This window comes from Camellia sinensis, chromosome 2 (genome assembly GCF_055761805.1).
Source record: "Camellia sinensis isolate YWXY chromosome 2, ASM5576180v1, whole genome shotgun sequence".
Classification (NCBI taxonomy): Eukaryota; Viridiplantae; Streptophyta; class Magnoliopsida; order Ericales; family Theaceae; genus Camellia; species Camellia sinensis.
Genome location: NC_138962.1, coordinates 40,016,177 through 40,034,181, shown reverse-complemented (window position 1 = coordinate 40,034,181; position 18,005 = coordinate 40,016,177). Strand labels below are relative to the sequence as shown.

Here is an 18,005-nt window from a genome sequence, read left to right as displayed (position 1 = left end):
ACCAGATCAAATAAAGAGTTTGTGCAAGCCTAACATAATGGATGAGAAATTTTAGCCAGGGGTACCTAAAATTAGTTAAGTTGGGTCTTAAGGGAAAGCAACTAAATCACTACCGATATTGACAAGTATTTTGAAGCAAACACATAGGAGAGGCCACTTTTAGAGCAGCTTTGCGACTAATAGTCATCAACTCTCTTGTCTTGTGCTTCTTCTTTGAAAGAAACCAATCTTAATGGTCTGAATTAGAGATTGATGTTTGTAAGCTCCTTCACATAATTAATGATAACGGTTGCTTTCTGTTACCTTTCATGCATCAAGTCAGATAAATAACGATACAACATTGAAAAACAAAGAAAGAATGTCACGCCTCAAAGCCAACCAAGCTAGGCATGTGACCATGTCACACACCTATAAGACTTACAGCACCCTGTGAGCATGCAGAAAAGAGATTGTGAGAAACACAATTCAATTTCATTCCACAAAATAATCATGGCAATCAAGAGATAAAATCGCAACCAGTAATTCTTTAATCCACAATACCAAAAGTTTCAACAACAATCCACAAATTCAATTTAGCTAGTTTAATGTTTAGAGCATGCTAAACATAGAGTTCGATAATCTGACTAATACAAAGATAATTGCCTCCACCAAAGCAAACAAGAGTTCTATAATTTAAATTAATGTCTCAACAAAACAATTCAAAATAACTGCTACTCGTAGCACTCTATCCCAATAATAACTTCCATCGCTTCCACCACACTATTCTTTTGGATCTGTAATCAAGAGGAAGACGATCAATTTGATAGCTCAATAATTAACTATTGTAACAACTAGTCGAATCACGTATACAAAAAAAAGAATAATTTCAATTATATAGTTTTTTGTGATTTAATGGTGTAAAGAAAATGTCATGTACTTTAGTTAATATTTAACATAAAATCATTCCAATAAGGTGAGTTCCATAATCATAGAATTTTACAACTCGTAGGATTTACAGTTCGTTTGGATTATATAGTTTTGGTGAGAAAAGAAAACATTTAAGTAGGTGAGAAATGGAGACAAAGTGTGAGAAAGAGAAGTCTCTTATTTTGACTATTTGATTTCTTTCCGAAAGTTGTGATATTTGGTGAGAAACAAGTTGATTGGTTGTAAAATATTTACTATACCAAGATTACCTCTTAATATAAAAAAGAATAAAAATAAATCTCACTCAAATTTCTCTCTCACATGATTTGCTTTCTTACCAATCGAGATATGATAGTGAGAAAACACGTCTTTTTTCTTTACTCAACTAGATGGGAGAGACCACAATAAAAAATAAAAAAAAAATTCCTTACCCCATGATCCAAACATGGTGTTACTATTCAATATATCAACAAATTCAATAATTCAATTCAGTCAATCCAAAACTCAACGAGTTTGATAAACACAAACTCATGTTTTAGCAAATGCAACCACAGTAACGAGTGACAAAAGCCAAAACCACATTTAGCTCCATGGTCAAAAATCAAAAGAAAGTAGCTTATGTACCAATATTTAACTCCCATTTGCTTTGGGTTCACATTATTGTCAAACAAAATTCATATCCTTCATAAAGTAAATGAATCCACAATGATATTATAAAATATTTATATAAAAATAAAAACAACTCGGGACACGAGACTCCAACTAAAATAGAATCTAAAGAGGACAAAATGTATGCAACCTTACCCCATCTTTGGACAGATTGTATTCATAACTAAGAGGTGATTTCATTACTCAATGTTTAAACATTTTCAAACCAAAATATGCAGTTAAAAGAAATTCTAGATGTGATATGAGATGACTTACCTCTAGTGAAATGAATCCACACTTCAGAGTTCACGAATAGAAAGCTGTAAACAAGGAAGTCAACAAGCTTATAAAAATAATAGTGGTTCTATGTATGTAAAAATCATCATAAATAAATTACATAAAATATTTACATGTGCAGGGCCCATAAATTATTGAATCTACACTAATGTGAATGTTTTATGTATTTTATGTGGTTAGTTTCTGTATACCTAAATTTTTTATAATAAAGTTAAGTACTCCCATACCTCATTCAAAACTAACTAGTTTTGGGAAAAATAAGTATAACAAGGGAAGAACAATTGTTTCTACCTTCATATGATTGTCAAAATAAACAAGAATAGATCATGTTGTTCTTGGGGTATTTTTCTCTTTTTGCATAAAATCAATTAATCAAAAGCCTAATAAGTGAGCGTCATCTATAAGCCTAACCAAATTGGTCTAATACCAAACAACTACTCTAATCCCAACATACTCTCAAATAATTTTGTGAAATCATGCGAGTTTTCTTTCTCATCATTTCTTATCTTTTCTCACCAAATTACCCAATCCAAATGGAGTGGAAATGTAAAATAAGAAGGGATTTGTATTACCTATTGTGGGGATATATTTTTTGAGTACCAACACGTGTCAAGGTGACGCCGACGTGTCAGCTGAGGTGCCACGTGTCTTGGTCGTTGTGCCGAGGTCATCTCGGCGAGGCCGAGGTTATATCCGAAGATATCAGAATCCGAGATAAATGGATAAGGGATGAGAGTCCTAGAATGAAAAGGGAACTCAACCTGGATGAGGGACAAGAGTCCTAGAATGAGAGAAGACTTCAGTTTGTATTAAGATAAGACTCTTAGAGAGTTTATCCTAATCTTACTGGGAGTCCAAGATTAGCAGTAATCCTGAGTCCATAGAAGTTAGGCTTCTATTGGGACTAGGTTTATGTTGGCTATAAAAGAGAGGCACCCACATGGGCCTAAGGTATGCTTTTGATACTCAAGCTTGTGAGTTTAATACTTGATTTATCTTTGAGAGATATACTAACTTGATCGTCGGAGTGCCCCCGGGTGGTCGAAACCACCGCGGGATTCTTATATTTCTGTTGCAGGTCAGTCAGGTGCCATCTATTCTGCCAGTGCTCTCCAGCTGGTTACTAAGCGGGCAGTGTAGTCAGAAAATCTCCCACACAATTTGGCGCCATCTGTGGGAAAGAAAGAAGAATAGATGGCCAATAACGGACAGAAGGATCAGATTGGAGACAACGCTCCAGCTGGAAATAGGAGTTCTATCAACCTCGACGTTGAAGGGGACAACCGCAACACAGAAACTCATGACCAGAGTCACGGATTGAAAGACGCCAGCTAGGAAGGTGACGCACCAAAGACAACAGATCGAAGCGGATACTACAACGAAGATGACCTCCAGGTATGGAAGGATAGGTACCTGTGGAGGAACGAAGCCCCTTCCAGAAGGGATGCGAAGATAGGGGGCATAAGCGCTCCTAAGGAGATAACATGCAAGTATAGAAGAGCTCAACCCGAGTGAGCAAATCCTGGATCCCAAATCTCAGAAGACATGATCTCGGCCTAGATAAGTAGGTCCGAGAAAAGAAGAGCTCAACCTGAGTGAGCAGATCCAAGATTCTAGAAGATAAGATCTCGGTACCTGAGTCTGAGAAGAGAAGAGCACAATGAGCAGATCTCAGATCCTAGAAGATAAAAAGGAAACACACAAGATCAGACTAAAAGTTGGCCAGAATTGAGAAGTACGCTAGGACCGAAAAGGACAAGCCGGAAACAAAGGCATCGGAACAAGAAAAGAGAAACGGCTCGCCGATGCGAGGCCGAAAGTCAAACTCAGCCAAGTAAGATCAATAGAGAAACCAAGGCCGACAACCTCGGCTTGAATTCAACCTCGGCGACAAGGTCGAAGCTACATGTATGAGGAGAACCCAAGTGGATTTTAAGTTCACACTGGGGGACAGAGAGAAGAAGAATGCGTTTACCAAATTTGTAGCAATTTACAAGTTGGTTAAGCCGAGATGATGCTTAACCGAAGTTAAGACGAGATGATGTTGAAACTTGAGAAAAGTTTACAAGTTGGTTAAATCGAGATTATTCCTTATCTTCACTTGTTGAAATTTGTAGTAATTTACAAGTTGAAGTTAAGCCGAGATGATTCCTTATCTTCACTTGTTGAAATTTGTAGCAATTTACAAGTTGAAGATAAGCCGAGATGGTTCCTTATCTTCACTTGTTGAAATTTGTAGCAATTTACAAGTTGAAGTTAAGCCGAGATGGTTCCTTATCTTCACTTGTTGAAATTTGTAGCAATTTACAAGTTGAAATTAAGCTGAGATGGTTCCTTATCTTCACTTGTTGAAATTCGTAGCAATTTACAAGTTGAAGTTAAGCTGAGATTATTCTTTATCTTCACTTGTTGAAATTTGTGGCAATTTACAAGTTGAAGTTAAGCCAAGATTACTGTTTCTCTTCGCTTGTTGAAATTCGTAGCAATTTACAAGTTGAAGTTAAGCTGAGATTATTCCTTATCTTCACTTGTTGAAATTTGTAGCAATTTACAAGTTAAAGTTAAGCCAAGATTACTGTTTCTCTTCGCTTGTTTAAATTCGTAGCAATTTACGAGTTGAAACAAAGCCGAGGTTATTGCTAAACACTTGTAGCAATCTACAGGTTGGTTAAACCAAAGAAGATGCTTAACACTTGTTGAAATTTGTAGCAATTTACAAGATAACGTTAAGCCGACATATGATCATCTGTTGAAATTTGCAGCAATCTACAGGTTAAGGAAAAAGCTAAGTATGTTGTTTAAACACTTGTTGAAATTCGTAACAATTTACAAATAGATTATTGTTTAACACTTGTTATGTTAATCTTTGTTGAAATTTGTAGCAATTTACAAGTAGGCTAGACCGAAATCACCGTTTAAACATTTGTTGAAACTTGAGAAAAAGTTTGCAAAGTTAACATTGAGTAGTATATGTTTCACACTTGTTAAAATTTATGAAAAGTTTGCAGGTCAGTATCTTGCCGAAGTAAAAGTTTTGTAGCTATTATACCCGAGGTATGTAACCCCGAGAAGATTGCACAAAGGAGGCAAAGTATGAAAGGCATACAAAAAATTCTAAGTATAGAATCAAATAGAGGCACTGAAGAAAATCCTCGTCCAAGAGGGGGATGAAGAACGTTTCTTTCTTCTCAAGCTTAGCCGAAGAAGAAGAAAGAGAATTTGAAGCTTGTTTGAGAGCAAACATTGAGGTATTTGCTTGGACACCTTATGAAATGCCTAGCATTGACCCCGAGGTCACAAGCCACAAATTGAACGTCGACAGGTCAACCAAACCTGTAATCCAACGAGCAAGAGGACCGACATTGATATACGTCAAAGTAGTAGAGGAAAAAGTAGACAGACTTCTGGAGCCCAGAGCCATCCGAGAAGTCAATTACCCGACATGGCTATCAAATACAGTGGAAGAAGAAATAATAATCAAGGAGCAAGGAATGTTAACATCGGCCAACAACAGACATTTTTCAGAAGCAAAAAATGTTAAATATGCAAAGAAAACAAAAGTACAGAGATGAAGACCCTAAGAATTAGGGACTAAGGCAAGAATGTCTGACTAATCTACTTCAACGGTTGACAGTGGTTCAGCATTGGCAGTCGCTGGAAGAGCTTCTCTACCATTATCTCGGCAACAATTTCAAAAAGGGACGTGGTTCTAAGACTATACAGAAAACAGAAACGAAGGCAAGAATCCGGAAATACAACAAGAAAAACAAGAGGAGAAAAAATAAAGTCACGAAGATGACAAAGTTCAAAGAATAAAGCCAAGTACACAGGCACTGAGTAAGTATGTGAAGAACAAGAAAGTAATGAACCAGACATGATGCTAGCAACAGAAAGCGGATATGACAAGAACAGTTCCAGGCATTTTAGTAATAAGAAATCAAAAACTTGAAGACAGACGAGAACAAAAGGCCACAGATGGAAAATAAACAGATTCAAAGTAAGACACAAGAATTATGAAAGATTGAGCTTAATAGCAAGTAAAGAGTTTATGAATCTACCAAGTGAAATGAACGCCAATATGAAAATCGCCGGAGTCAAATAGATGACTGGAAATCGGGAACTCACCAGAGAGTCTGAGTGGAGCAGTTGCAAAGCTCTTGGAGTTTACGAATTAATGGAACCAGAACCTCGGCTAGGAGGTGCGATTTCAGGCAGCTTGGAAAGCATGGAACTTGATTCTTGACACCAGTGGACAGCGAAGTCCAGGGAACTTTGAGGTCGGCGAGTTTGATCTTGGACAGAGGGGCACAGATAAACGAACAGTGTAGGTTAGGGGGCAATTGTGGGAATATATTTTCTGAGTACCAACACGTGGCAAGGTGACGCCGACGTGTCAGCCGAGTTGCCACGTGTCTTGGTCATTGTGCCGAGGTTATCTCCGAAGATATCGGAATCCGAGATAAGTGGATAAAGGACAAGAGTCCTAGAATGAAAAGGGAACTCAACCTGGATGAGGGACAAGAATCCTAGAATGAGAGAAGATTTCAGTTTGTATTAAGATAAGACTCTTAGAGAGTTTATCCTAATCTTACTGGGAGTCCAAGATTAGCAGTAATTCTGAGTCCATAGAAGTTAGGCTTCTATTGGGACTAGGTTTATGTTGGCTATAAAAGAGAGGCACTCCCATGGGTCTAAGGTATGCTTTTGATACTCAAGCTTGTGAGTTCAATACTTGATTTATCTTTGAGAGATATACTGACTTGATCGTCGGTGTGCCCCCGGGTGGTCGAAACCACCGCGAGATTCTTATATTTCTGTTGCAGGTCAGTCAGGTGCCATCTATTCTGCCAGTGCTCTCCAGCTGGTTACTAAGCGGGCAGTGTGGTCGGAAAATCTCCCACACACCTATTATTCAATTTCATTTCCTTCAAGAGATTCAGTCTCCTCCTCCCCTTCTTCTTCTTCTTCCTCCTCCTCCTCCTCATCTTCTTCTTCTTCTTCTTCTTCGTAATCTTCGTCATTGAAGTAATCTTCATCTATTGTTAACGAAATGATTATACATTTTACATATGATATGTAAAGTATGTATGTCATGTGTGAGTTTGGTTCTTAAAGTTTCAATTTTGCTAATTTTGTCTCTCAATATTATAAATTATTTATATTTTTCTCTTAAATGTTTCGAGAACAAACTAACAAAATTAAAAAACTTTAAGAACCAAAGTCATAAGTATATTTTATTATTATCCCATTAACTATTTTAGCTATGAGTTTAAACAAGATCAAATTAATATAAATTAAAATTTTAATAATGAAATTGTCAAAATTAAAACCTAACACAGTGACACAAAATGCATACTGAAAAGACCATAAATATAATGTATCATTTATTTTTATATTCTTGTTTGAGTATCACTATTTTGAATGCACTTTATATAATTTTTCCGTTCAACTCCAAAAAAGATTGATTAAGGTTTTTTTAATTGGTTTTAGAAATTTTGAAGTGCATTTAAAATGCTTTTTCAACTTCTAGTCTTTTTGTTAAAATGTCTCTTATTGTATTTCTCTATTGAGTGATGATATGTGATTGCCAGTATTACTGACACATTAATATTGTTAAAATATTTATTATTATTTTTGTATTTAACTTTATTTTCTCACATTTCATTATAAGATTATTGAAAATTATTCCTACAAGAATCTATACAACTTTAAGTGTGTTTTATTAGAAAATCCACAAAATCTAATCTTACATAACAATGTCCTATATGTGAGACCAGAATTCCCTCCGGTTCATAATAGGGACTAGATGTGGGCACCACCATAGTTTTATTTTGATAATTCAAATTATTTATTTGTAGGGTTCTTCGTATATACCATCTACATAAAAGAATTAGATCGATCTGGTATTCATAGTTTATTCAATTTATCGCGTTTATCACTAAAAAAATGAATGATTTATTTTTAAAAATATACTTAATTGTCTTTTTTTTTTTCCGGGGGGGGGGAATAAATGCTTAAACTGAATAGGTTACAATTATTAAATTAACGTAATTTTTTATATGGATGATACGAAGAGTCTAACAAAATAAATTATTCAAATTATAAAAATGAGACCCGTAGTTAATCTCATGAGTCCAGACAATATCTTCTACTCTAAATCATGTATTGGAGGGAATCCAGATCTATGTGTGCATGTGTACACTTGAACTCTTGTGTGCTGAGTGTTTGTCATTGCATTTTTAGAAATAATATAATGGTAGATCTTTCACAAAAGCAATATGATTTAATCTAACAGTGAGAAATAATCAATAATTTATAATATTCAAATTTATTATATATATATTTATATTAATAATATAATTCGGGTTGATTGGGTTGTGAAACTTAAGCCTTATTCAAATTTAATTAGACCGTAAAATTTAGCTCAAACCTTGACCAAATTTAAAATCATAGTCTAACTTCTAAAAAATTTCAAATTAGACCAGGGTTGCTCATATTAGGCCAACCAAAATTGAACCCTAGTTTTAACAAAGATTTTTTTCAATAATCACCAATGTTTTTAGGGGTCATGCGCAGTAGTATTTTTATTTATTTATTTATTTGAAAAATAAAGTGAAAGTAATCAACAATGATAATTGGCAACCTTTTGTGTCTGTCTGCTACTGATATTTTGTTATATCCAAACACTACTACAAAAACAGTTAAAAATCACACTTTGACAAAAAAAAATATCTCACTTTTATTAAAAGTGTGATAAAATAGATTGATATTTTAATTACACTTAATTTGATTGAGTGTGATAATATTCATTTTTTATGTCACTTTTCAATTAAGTGTGATTATATATATATATATATATTTTAATCACACATTCTAATTAAAGTGTGATTATATATACACTACTACTTTTTAATCACACTTTTTAAATAAGTGTGATTAGATATATATTTTTTAATCACACATTCTAATTAAAGTGTGATTATTTATATATTTTTTAACCACACCTTCTAATTAAAGTGATTATATATACACTACTACTTTTTAATCACACTTTTTAAATAAGTGTGATTATATATATACATTTTTTAATCACACATTCTAATTAAAGTGTGATTATATATACATTACTACTTTTTAACACTCCACTACAAGAAAAAACATCTTTGGAGATTAAAAAAGCACATTTGGTCGCTGAAAGTATAGGTTTTGGCGACTAAAAAGCATTAGTAGCCAAAAGTAAAGATTTTTTGTGACTAAAAAAATTTAGTAGTCAAAAGTATAGGTTTTGGAAACTAAAAATCTGTTTGGTTGCCCATATATGGCTTTTACCGACTAAAAAAATTTTAGTAGCCAAAAGTAAGGCTTTTTGGCGGTTAAAAAAAATTAGTAGCCAAAAGTGAGGTATTGGGTGACTACAAAGATATTTGGTCGCCAAAAGTGAGGCTTTTACCGACTAAAAAAATTTTAGTAGCTAAAAGTGAGATTTTTTGGTGACTAAAAAAAAATTAGTAGCCAAAACTGAGGCATTGGGAGACTAAAAAGATGTCTAATAGCCAAAAGTGAGGCTTTTTAGCGACTAAAAAGAAGTATAGTCGCCAAAAGTGGTAATTTTAGCCCGGGAATTAAATTTTTTAACGACTAAAAAATAATTAGTAGCCAAAAGTATAGAATTGGCGACTAAAATCATGTTTAGTCGCCAAAAGTGGTCTTTTTTTTCTAGTAAATAATTTATTTTTACATAAATTATGTTCAATAAAAAATAATTATCTTTATATATAAACTTTTATATTAATACGGGTCTATGCACTATATAAATAATATATGTTGCATATAAATCATATGATGTTATAGAGGTGTAGTGGAAAGAGTGTATTGTATAAGGTTTATGGTGTGAGAGGGTTGATGGTTTAAATCTCCATAATAGCTAGTGAGTGTAATATTTTTTTTTTCACATCTAAGTATTTTTAATCACACTTAAAATGTGTGATCTAAATATTTTTAATCACACTTAAAAGGTGTAATCTAAATGTTATTAATCACACTTAAAAAGTGTGATATAAATATTTTTAATTATACTTAAAATGTATGATCTAAATATTATTAATCACACTTAAAAGGTGTGATTAAAAATGACCCATTTTAATCACTCCCAAAAATCACACTTTAATAAAACTTAAAATGCGTGATTAAATAACATACATCACACAAAAAAAGTGTGATCTTTATCTGTTTTTGTAGTAGTGAAAACATGTATGGGAGTAACAATATTAATTCAAGCCTAGCTATTTGAAACTTTCATGAAATTAAGTTTTGGTGTCACAAATCATAAATAAATAGTTAATGCAATATGTTGCGGTGACTTCGCTACATGTAGGGCTAATTTAAAATTTTGTAGGCATGTTTATTTAAATACAGTTTGCCATATTTAAAACAAGGGAAAATATATTTTGCTATTTGTGTCATTTTGATTATTACATTTTTAATTAATTTAATTTTGACTTTTAATTTAAGATTTTGTATCAATTTGGTTCAATTGATAATTTCGTTAGCATTTTTAAAGAAAAATAATCACCAAATTGAGTAAGTTTATAATTTTGTTGTAAAAAAATATGACACATGTCATTTATATGCGTATTTTTCATAAAAAAAAATTGTTAAGAATTGTAATTAATTTAACCAAATTGAAACAAAATCATAAATTCAGAATTAAAATCAAATCAATTGAAATTATAAAAACTAAAATAATAAAAAAAAATTAAAATATAAGAATACCATCATAATTTTCACCCTTAAAAAAATCTGACATGACGTTACAAAATTACCTGGGTAGCCAACGACAAAGAAAGGTTGAAGAGTGGGTTTGGTGAGGGGATTATTCCAGTCCAGACATTCCCATCATTTTTCTCCTCCAGAAATGCACTGAAGAGCAGGTGGTGCAGAAGAAAAAGGCAATCTCCTTAACCTGGGACAATCCCATATTTGAATATATTGCAGAGATTCACTGACCATTATGTTAGGAAAAATCGATGTGATTCCTCACAAGTAAATCAATTAATGGGAATAAAAACTAATACAGAAAAATTAAATCAAAGGCAATACAAGAATTTTTACGTGGTTCCCTCAATGTGAGGTACATCCACGGGATCGAAATCCGATTCCACTATTAACCAAATAAGTTTTAAACAATTACAAACGAGACACTAATAGTCTCACAAAACCACCCTTAGGTGAATTCCAAATAATCACAAATAAACAAAGAGGAAAGACCTCACCAAATAGATGAACCAAAATCTTCAGAACCAAAATTGTAGAAGACCCAAAACAACGAACCAAATTAGTTTCAAAGCAGCCACAAACCGAACCAACAATAGCTTCACCGAATAAATTTGATCCAAACAGCACTTGCACAAGAAGAACAAAACCCACCAAATTTTATTATGTCCCAAGCACTATCTCACCAACTATTGATCAAAAGATGGCTACTGATGGCTGCACTTTTTTTTTTTTTCCAATCTATCTCACACTTGCGGCACACCCAAAACAATATATATATATTGTTAATTTTAGGATTTGTTTTATCAAAACCCTAGTTGTAACTAAATTGGATTGGGCCTCCACAAATTAGATATAATATATAAAAATATATTATACCTAAACCAAACCAAATTAAAACTCTTTTTCTAAAACTAATTGGGTCCCACACTCCAATAAGGAGGTATACCCAACAATTCTCCCCCTACCGACTTAGGTGGAGACATCAACCATACCCGCCAAAGTTCGACACTTTAAATGTTTGTCCTTCGACAAAGTCTTTGTCAACATATCTGAAATATTATCATCTGTGTGAACCTTTTCGAGTTGTAACAATTTCGAATCTAACACATCACGAATCCAATGGTATCTCACATCAATGTGTTTCGATCTCGAATGAAAAGTTGAATTTTTGCTCAAGTGAATAGCACTTTGACTATCACAATAAAGTACATACCTTTCTTGCTTTAAACTCAACTCTTGCAAAAATTTCTTCAGCCATAACTCTTCTTTGCAAGCTTCCGTAATGGCAATAAATTCAGCTTCGGTAGTTGAGAGAGCAACACATTTTTGTAATTTAGATTGCCATGCCACAGCTCCCCCTGCAAAAGTCATCAAATACCCCGAAGTAGATTTTCTAGAATCAACATCACCGGCCATGTCAGAATCAGTGAACCCATCAAGCATCGGCTTACCATCTCCAAAACACAAACACACCTTCGAAGTCCCTCGAAGATACCTAAAAATCCATTTTACCGCTGCCCAATGTTCTTTACCCGGATTAGAGAGAAACCGACTCACCACACCAACTGCGTGAGCAATATCCGACCTTGTACAAACCATGGCGTACATCAAAGAACCAACTGCTGAAGCATAAGGAACTTTCAACATCTCTTCCTTGTCTTTTTCACTTGTAGGACATTGATTCGAACTAAGCTTGAAGTGACCTGCAAGTGGACAACCAACCGGCTTTGCTTTATTCATGTTGAACCTCTCAAGAACTTTCTCAATGTAGCTTTCTTGAGACAACCAAATTAGTCCTCTTTGCGATCACGAACAATTTTCATACCAAGAATTTGCTTTGCCGGTCCCAAATCTTTCATAGCAAAGGACTTGCTCAACTCCAATTTCAACCTGTTTATCATGGTAGAATCTTGACCCACAATTAACATGTCATCAACATAAAGCAAAAGAATAATAAATTTGCCATCCGAAAATTTTTTCACAAACACACAATGGTCCAAAGTGGTTTTAGAAAAACCATTATTCATCATGAAAGAGTCAAATTTTTTTGTACCATTGCCGCGGGGCTTGCTTGAGACCATACAAACTTTTCTTCAATTTGCAAACAAATTTCTCTTTTCCTTTCTCCACAAAACCTTCCGGTTGCTCCATGTAAATTTCTTCTTCAAGATCACCATGAAGAAATGCGGTCTTCACATCAAGTTGTTCAACTTCAAGGTTCATACTTGCAGCCATGCCAAGTACAACCCGAATAGAAGACATCTTTACAACAGGTGAGAAAATCTCGTCAAAGTCAATGCCTTTCTTTTGCCCAAAGCCTTTCACAACAAGACGTGCCTTTTACCTCAGATTCTTGCCATCATTCTTCAATTTGAAGACCCACTTATTTTTCAAAATTTTCCTCCCTTTAGGCAACTTCACTAAATCATAAGTCTGGTTTTCAAGCAAGGAATTCATCTCCTCGTTCATGGCCTTTTTCCAATCACCTTTCTTTGCATGCTCAATTGCTTCTTGGTAGCTCTCCGGCTCCCCTTGATCAGAAATCAACACAAATTCATTTGGAGGATACTTTCTTGAAGGTTGTCGGTCCCTTGTAGATTTTCTTAACTCAAGTTGTGGTGGCGGTTCTTGAGTTGGATGTTCTTCCTCAATTTCTGACTCAACTTCATTTTGAATAGCATCATCCTCTACATCTTCAATAGGTGGCTGCATATCTCCCCCATTTTCATCATCAACTGAAGATGAAGGAGATGGATCCATATCAATGAGATCACTAGTTTTTGGCTCCTGTTGATCACCTTTGCCAAAGTCTTCAATTGTTTGGTCTTCAAGAAACACAACATCACGGCTTCGAATAACTTTCTTGTCGACCGGATCCCACAATCTATACCCAAATTCATCACGACCATAGCCAAGAAAAATACATTGTCTTGACTTACTATCAAGCTTGGACCTTTCATCTTTTGGAATGTGAACAAAAGCTCGGCAACCAAACACTTTCAAGTGCTTATAAGACACATCTTTACCGGTCCAAACTCTTTCTGGAACATCACCATTCAAAGGATAGGAAGGAGACAAATTGATCACGTCAACCGCTGTCTTCAATGCCTCACCCCAAAAGGATCTTGGCAATTTAGCTTGTGAAAGCAAACACCTTGTTCTTTCCACAATGGTGCGGTTCATCCTCTCGGCAACCCCATTTTGTTGAGGAGTCTTCTTAACTGTCTTTTGGTGCCGAATACCTTGGCTACGACAATACTCATCAAATAGCCCAATGTATTCACCACCATTGTCTGATCGGATGCACTTCAATTTCTGCCCTGTTTCTCTTTCAACCATAGCCTGAAAATGCTTAAATACTTCTAGAACTTGATCTTTAATTTTTAGTAAAAAAGCCCAAACTTTCCTTGAATAATCATCAATGAAAGTAACAAAATAAAGTGCACCACCATGTGTTCTAACTTTTAAAGGACCACAAATATCCGAATGAATCAACTCCAAAATATTTTCTTTTCTAGAAGCAACATTTTTATGAAAAGAAACTCTATGTTGTTTACCCGCCAAACAATGAACACAAGTTTTAAGATGTGTACCTTTCAAACCGGGTAGAAACTCTTTCTTGAACAAAACTTGCAGCCCCTTTTCACTCATGTGGCCAAGCCGCTTGTGCCACAATTCGGTAGAAGTATCATCTTGAAGTGCATTGACAACACCTTTACAAAAATTTTCTTTGCATCGAATAAAGTGTATGAGTCTTCTTACACTTAGCTACCACCAAGGAACCCTTTGTGAGCTTCCATATTTCATCACCAAATTTGTTGTTGTAGCCTTCATCATCTAGCTTCCCGGTAGAGATCAAATTGAGGTGAATGTCGGGAACATGCCTCACATCTTTAAGCAACAACTTGCAGCCCAAATTTGTTTCCAAGCAAACATCACCCATACCAATAATCTTGGACAAACCTTCATTACCCATTCGAACAGAACCATAATCTCCTGCAGTGTAGGTAGTGAAGAAATCAACTCGAGAAGTCACATGAAAAGAAGCACCGGAATCAATCACCCAATTGCTCTCTTGGCCCACAAAATTGATACAATCATCTTCACAAACGACCATGAGATCACCATTGGTAGTAACTGCCGTTGTGTCTTCTTGTTTCTTGTCCACACTTTTGTCACGCCTTTTCTCCTTATTCTTGAGCTTTCGGCATTCTCGCTTCATGTGCCCTTTCTCATGGCAATAACAGCACTCAATGTCTTTCTTTGAAAAAGAACCATCTTTTGATTTGTCACGGCTTTGATCACGACCATGAAGAGTCTTACTCCTCCCCCTTGTTTTGCTTCGGCCTCTCACAACGAATGCTTCCGAATGAGAGGAACCCGCTGATTTTCTTCTAGTTTCTTCATTCAACAAGCTACTAGTGACTTGGCCCATTGTGACAACACCATCAGGCGCCGAATTACTAACGGTCACAACCAAAGTCTCCCAACTTTCGGGCAAAGAACTTAGTAGCATCAAAGCCTGCAACTCATCATCAAAAACAATTTTCATAGAGGCAAGTTGGTTAACAATACTCTTTATTTCATTTAGATGTTCCGGAATAGGGCTGCCCTCTTTATATTTTAAATTAACCAACTTACGAAATAGAAAAGCTTTATTTGTGGCTGATTTTCTATCATAAAGGCTCTCTAATTTTTTTCATAAATCATGTGCTGAAGTTTCAGTAGCAACATGATGAAACACACTGTCATCAATCCATTGACGGATAACTCCAACGGCTTTTCGATTAAGCCTATTCCATTCATCATCTTTCATACCCTCGGGTTTGCCACTAGCACCCTCAATGGGTCCATACAAATCTTTACAAAATAATAGGTCCTCCATTTTAGTTTTCCAAGTTACCCAATTACTTCCATTGAAGCTAGACATACGACCCACATTCCCCTCCATTGATTTACACAAATAATTAAACCCAAATAAACCGTATGCTCTGATACCAGTTGTTAGGGAAAATCGATGTGATTCCTCACAAGTAAATCAATCAATGGGAATAAAAACTAATACGGAAAAATTAAATCAAAGGCAACACAAGAATTTTTACGTGGTTCCCTCAATGTGAGGTACATCCACGGGATCGAAATCCGATTCCACTATTAACCAAATAAGTTCCAAACAATTACAAACGAGACACTAATAGTCTCACAAAACCACCCTTATGTGAATTCCAAATAATCACAAATAAACAAAGAGGAAAGACCTCACCAAATAGATGAACCAAAATCTTCAGAACCAAAATTATAGAAGACCCAAAACAACGAACCAAATTAGTTTCAAAGCAGCCACAAACCGAACCAACAATAGCTTCACTGAATAAATTTGATCCAAACAGCACTTGCACAAGAAGAACAAAACCCACCAAATTTTATTATGTCCCAAGCACTATCTCACCAACTATTGATCAAAAGATGGCTACTGATGGCTGCACTTTTTTTTTTTCCCCAATCTATCTCACACTTGCGGCACACCCAAAACAATATATATATATTGTTAATTTTAGGGTTTGTTTTATCAAAACCCTAGTTGTAACTAAATTGGATTGGGCCTCCACAAATTAGATATAATATATAAAAATATATTATACCTAAACCAAACCAAATTAAAACTCTTTTTCTAAAATTAATTGGGTCCCACACTCCAATAAGGAGGTATACCCAACACATTATGCCCTTATATATGCTGTCCAGGCTTGTTAGACCTTTTAGATGTAATATCTTTAAATTTGGGAGTGTGATTGTATTGCCATCATCTTCACGATGCCCCCCTCGATCACTTGTCTCTACTTCTACTATTATCTCCTCCACATTCATGCAGTAAAGCACTTGAAGTTCCTCAAGGTTTGGGAAGTTATGCAACAACAGGGCAGAGAAAATATTCTTGTTTTTCGGACTGTCAAAGAACTCCAATCTCTTAAGGTTAAATGAAATGTTGTGTGGTGGATCAACTCTGTCAAAGAGTACCCTAAAATTGGGTAATTTATAAAACGACAATTCCTCAATCGTTGTTAGCGAGATGTAGTAGTCTTCTAAAAAGCATGATGATGATGATGATGATGATGATGATGATGAAAAGATAGATTCAAGCTTCGAACACACTCTGATTTCAAATTTTCTTAAACTTCTTGCAGCCCTTAACAACTGAACATCTGATAAGCTAATGTGATTGTCCCAACTGCTAATCAGCAAGTCCTGTGTGTCGCTGGGGAGCACTACGGCATCTACTCCATTACTTGTAAAATATTTAGAATTGTTGTCCGAACGTCCCCAAACGACTCTCTCTTCTTTCTTGGCTTGGTTATTTTCATTAACAGTTCCCACCACAAGGTTGTAGCTTTCCCAACTTCTGCATTGCCTAGATTTCACATACTTTGTAAGCTCTTGCACATTGTGAAACTGAGCTTCGAGAACTTTTAATTGTTTCAAGCACAACAGCTCTTTTGCTGACACTTTTACATTTGTTCTCAGAATACTAAGGTGATGGAGTTGTGTGAGTCTGCATAACTTCCGGCAAGAAGACATACCTAGGTTGTAATTCCCTGAGAGCTGAAGCTTTCTGAGATTAGCCAATTCTTCTATACCTTGGGGTACTTAAATCTGACTATGTACCAGTTGGAAATATTCCAATGCCCCCAGTTTCTCCAGTGACGGCACATATTTTAGTTCATGACAATTACATAGTAACAGTTTATGCAAATTCTCCAACATGGAGATGGAATTTGGTAGAGACTCTATGGCAGTGTTGGACAAATCCAACACCTTGAGACAACGCATATGCAAAAAGAAAGAATCTGGAATTTGAAGTGCTTTTGACTCATTGCCTCTCAATAGGAAGGTGGTGAGGTGAGGGCAAAAGGGTTCAGAAGGAAGTTCTTCAATATCGCTCCACATTAAGGAAACCCTCTCAAGATCCTTAGACCAGCCTTTATGTGGAACTATTTTCAATCCCTCACCAGCTCGGACCATGAATCGAGGACTAGTTAACGTTATTTTGAGAGCCATCTCTCTTATCAAATCACGCATCTTCACGTATTCTCCAGATATGTCATCACCTCCTACCAACAAGCAAGTGTTAATGAGTTTATTCAATATAGTGTGACCTTTGTCGAACATTGCATCTGTATTGTCCGTCCCACATATTAGGTTCTCAGCAATCCAATGGCTCTATCAGTTCATCCCTATAGATCACAGCGTCTTCTGGATACACTGCACAATACAAGAAACAATGTCGTTCCTTGTCATCTTTTAGCCGACTATAACTAAATTTTAGTTGTTCAAATAACCGTTCTTCTTTGTCCATGAGCTGTTGTGCATTTCTCGCGTTT

At 35.4% G+C, this 18,005-nt stretch overlaps 1 protein-coding gene and 1 long non-coding RNA gene across 2 annotated transcripts; both read right to left on the bottom strand.

The window, feature by feature from the left end:
* Positions 1–503: 503 nt before the first annotated feature.
* Positions 504–6,890, bottom strand: LOC145819983 (uncharacterized). Its single transcript, XR_014360833.1, has 3 exons — positions 6,757–6,890; positions 1,831–1,874; positions 504–773 (listed from the first exon to the last, which is right to left on the bottom strand). It is a non-coding gene; the product is annotated as an uncharacterized LOC145819983 (long non-coding RNA).
* A 3,833-nt stretch (positions 6,891–10,723) lies between these two features.
* On the bottom strand, positions 10,724–17,793 carry LOC145813198 (uncharacterized). Its single transcript, XM_082908474.1, has 3 exons — positions 17,358–17,793; positions 16,339–17,261; positions 10,724–10,813 (listed from the first exon to the last, which is right to left on the bottom strand). Exons 1-3 carry the CDS (start codon positions 17,791–17,793, stop codon positions 10,724–10,726), a joined length of 1,449 nt encoding a protein of 482 aa, XP_082764600.1.
* Positions 17,794–18,005: the final 212 nt, after the last annotated feature.

Coding starts and splice junctions, on each gene's coding strand:
- LOC145813198 (XM_082908474.1), bottom strand. CDS start 17,793: ATGTTCGACAAAGGTCACACTATATTGAATAAACTCATTAACACTTGC. Junction 17,262..17,357: donor TTTGCATAAACTGTTACTAT/GTAATTGTCATG, acceptor AAGTACCCCAAG/GTATAGAAGAATTGGCTAAT. Junction 10,814..16,338: donor ATAAGGGCATAATGTGTTGG/GTATACCTCCTT, acceptor GGATTGTCCCAG/GTTAAGGAGATTGCCTTTTT.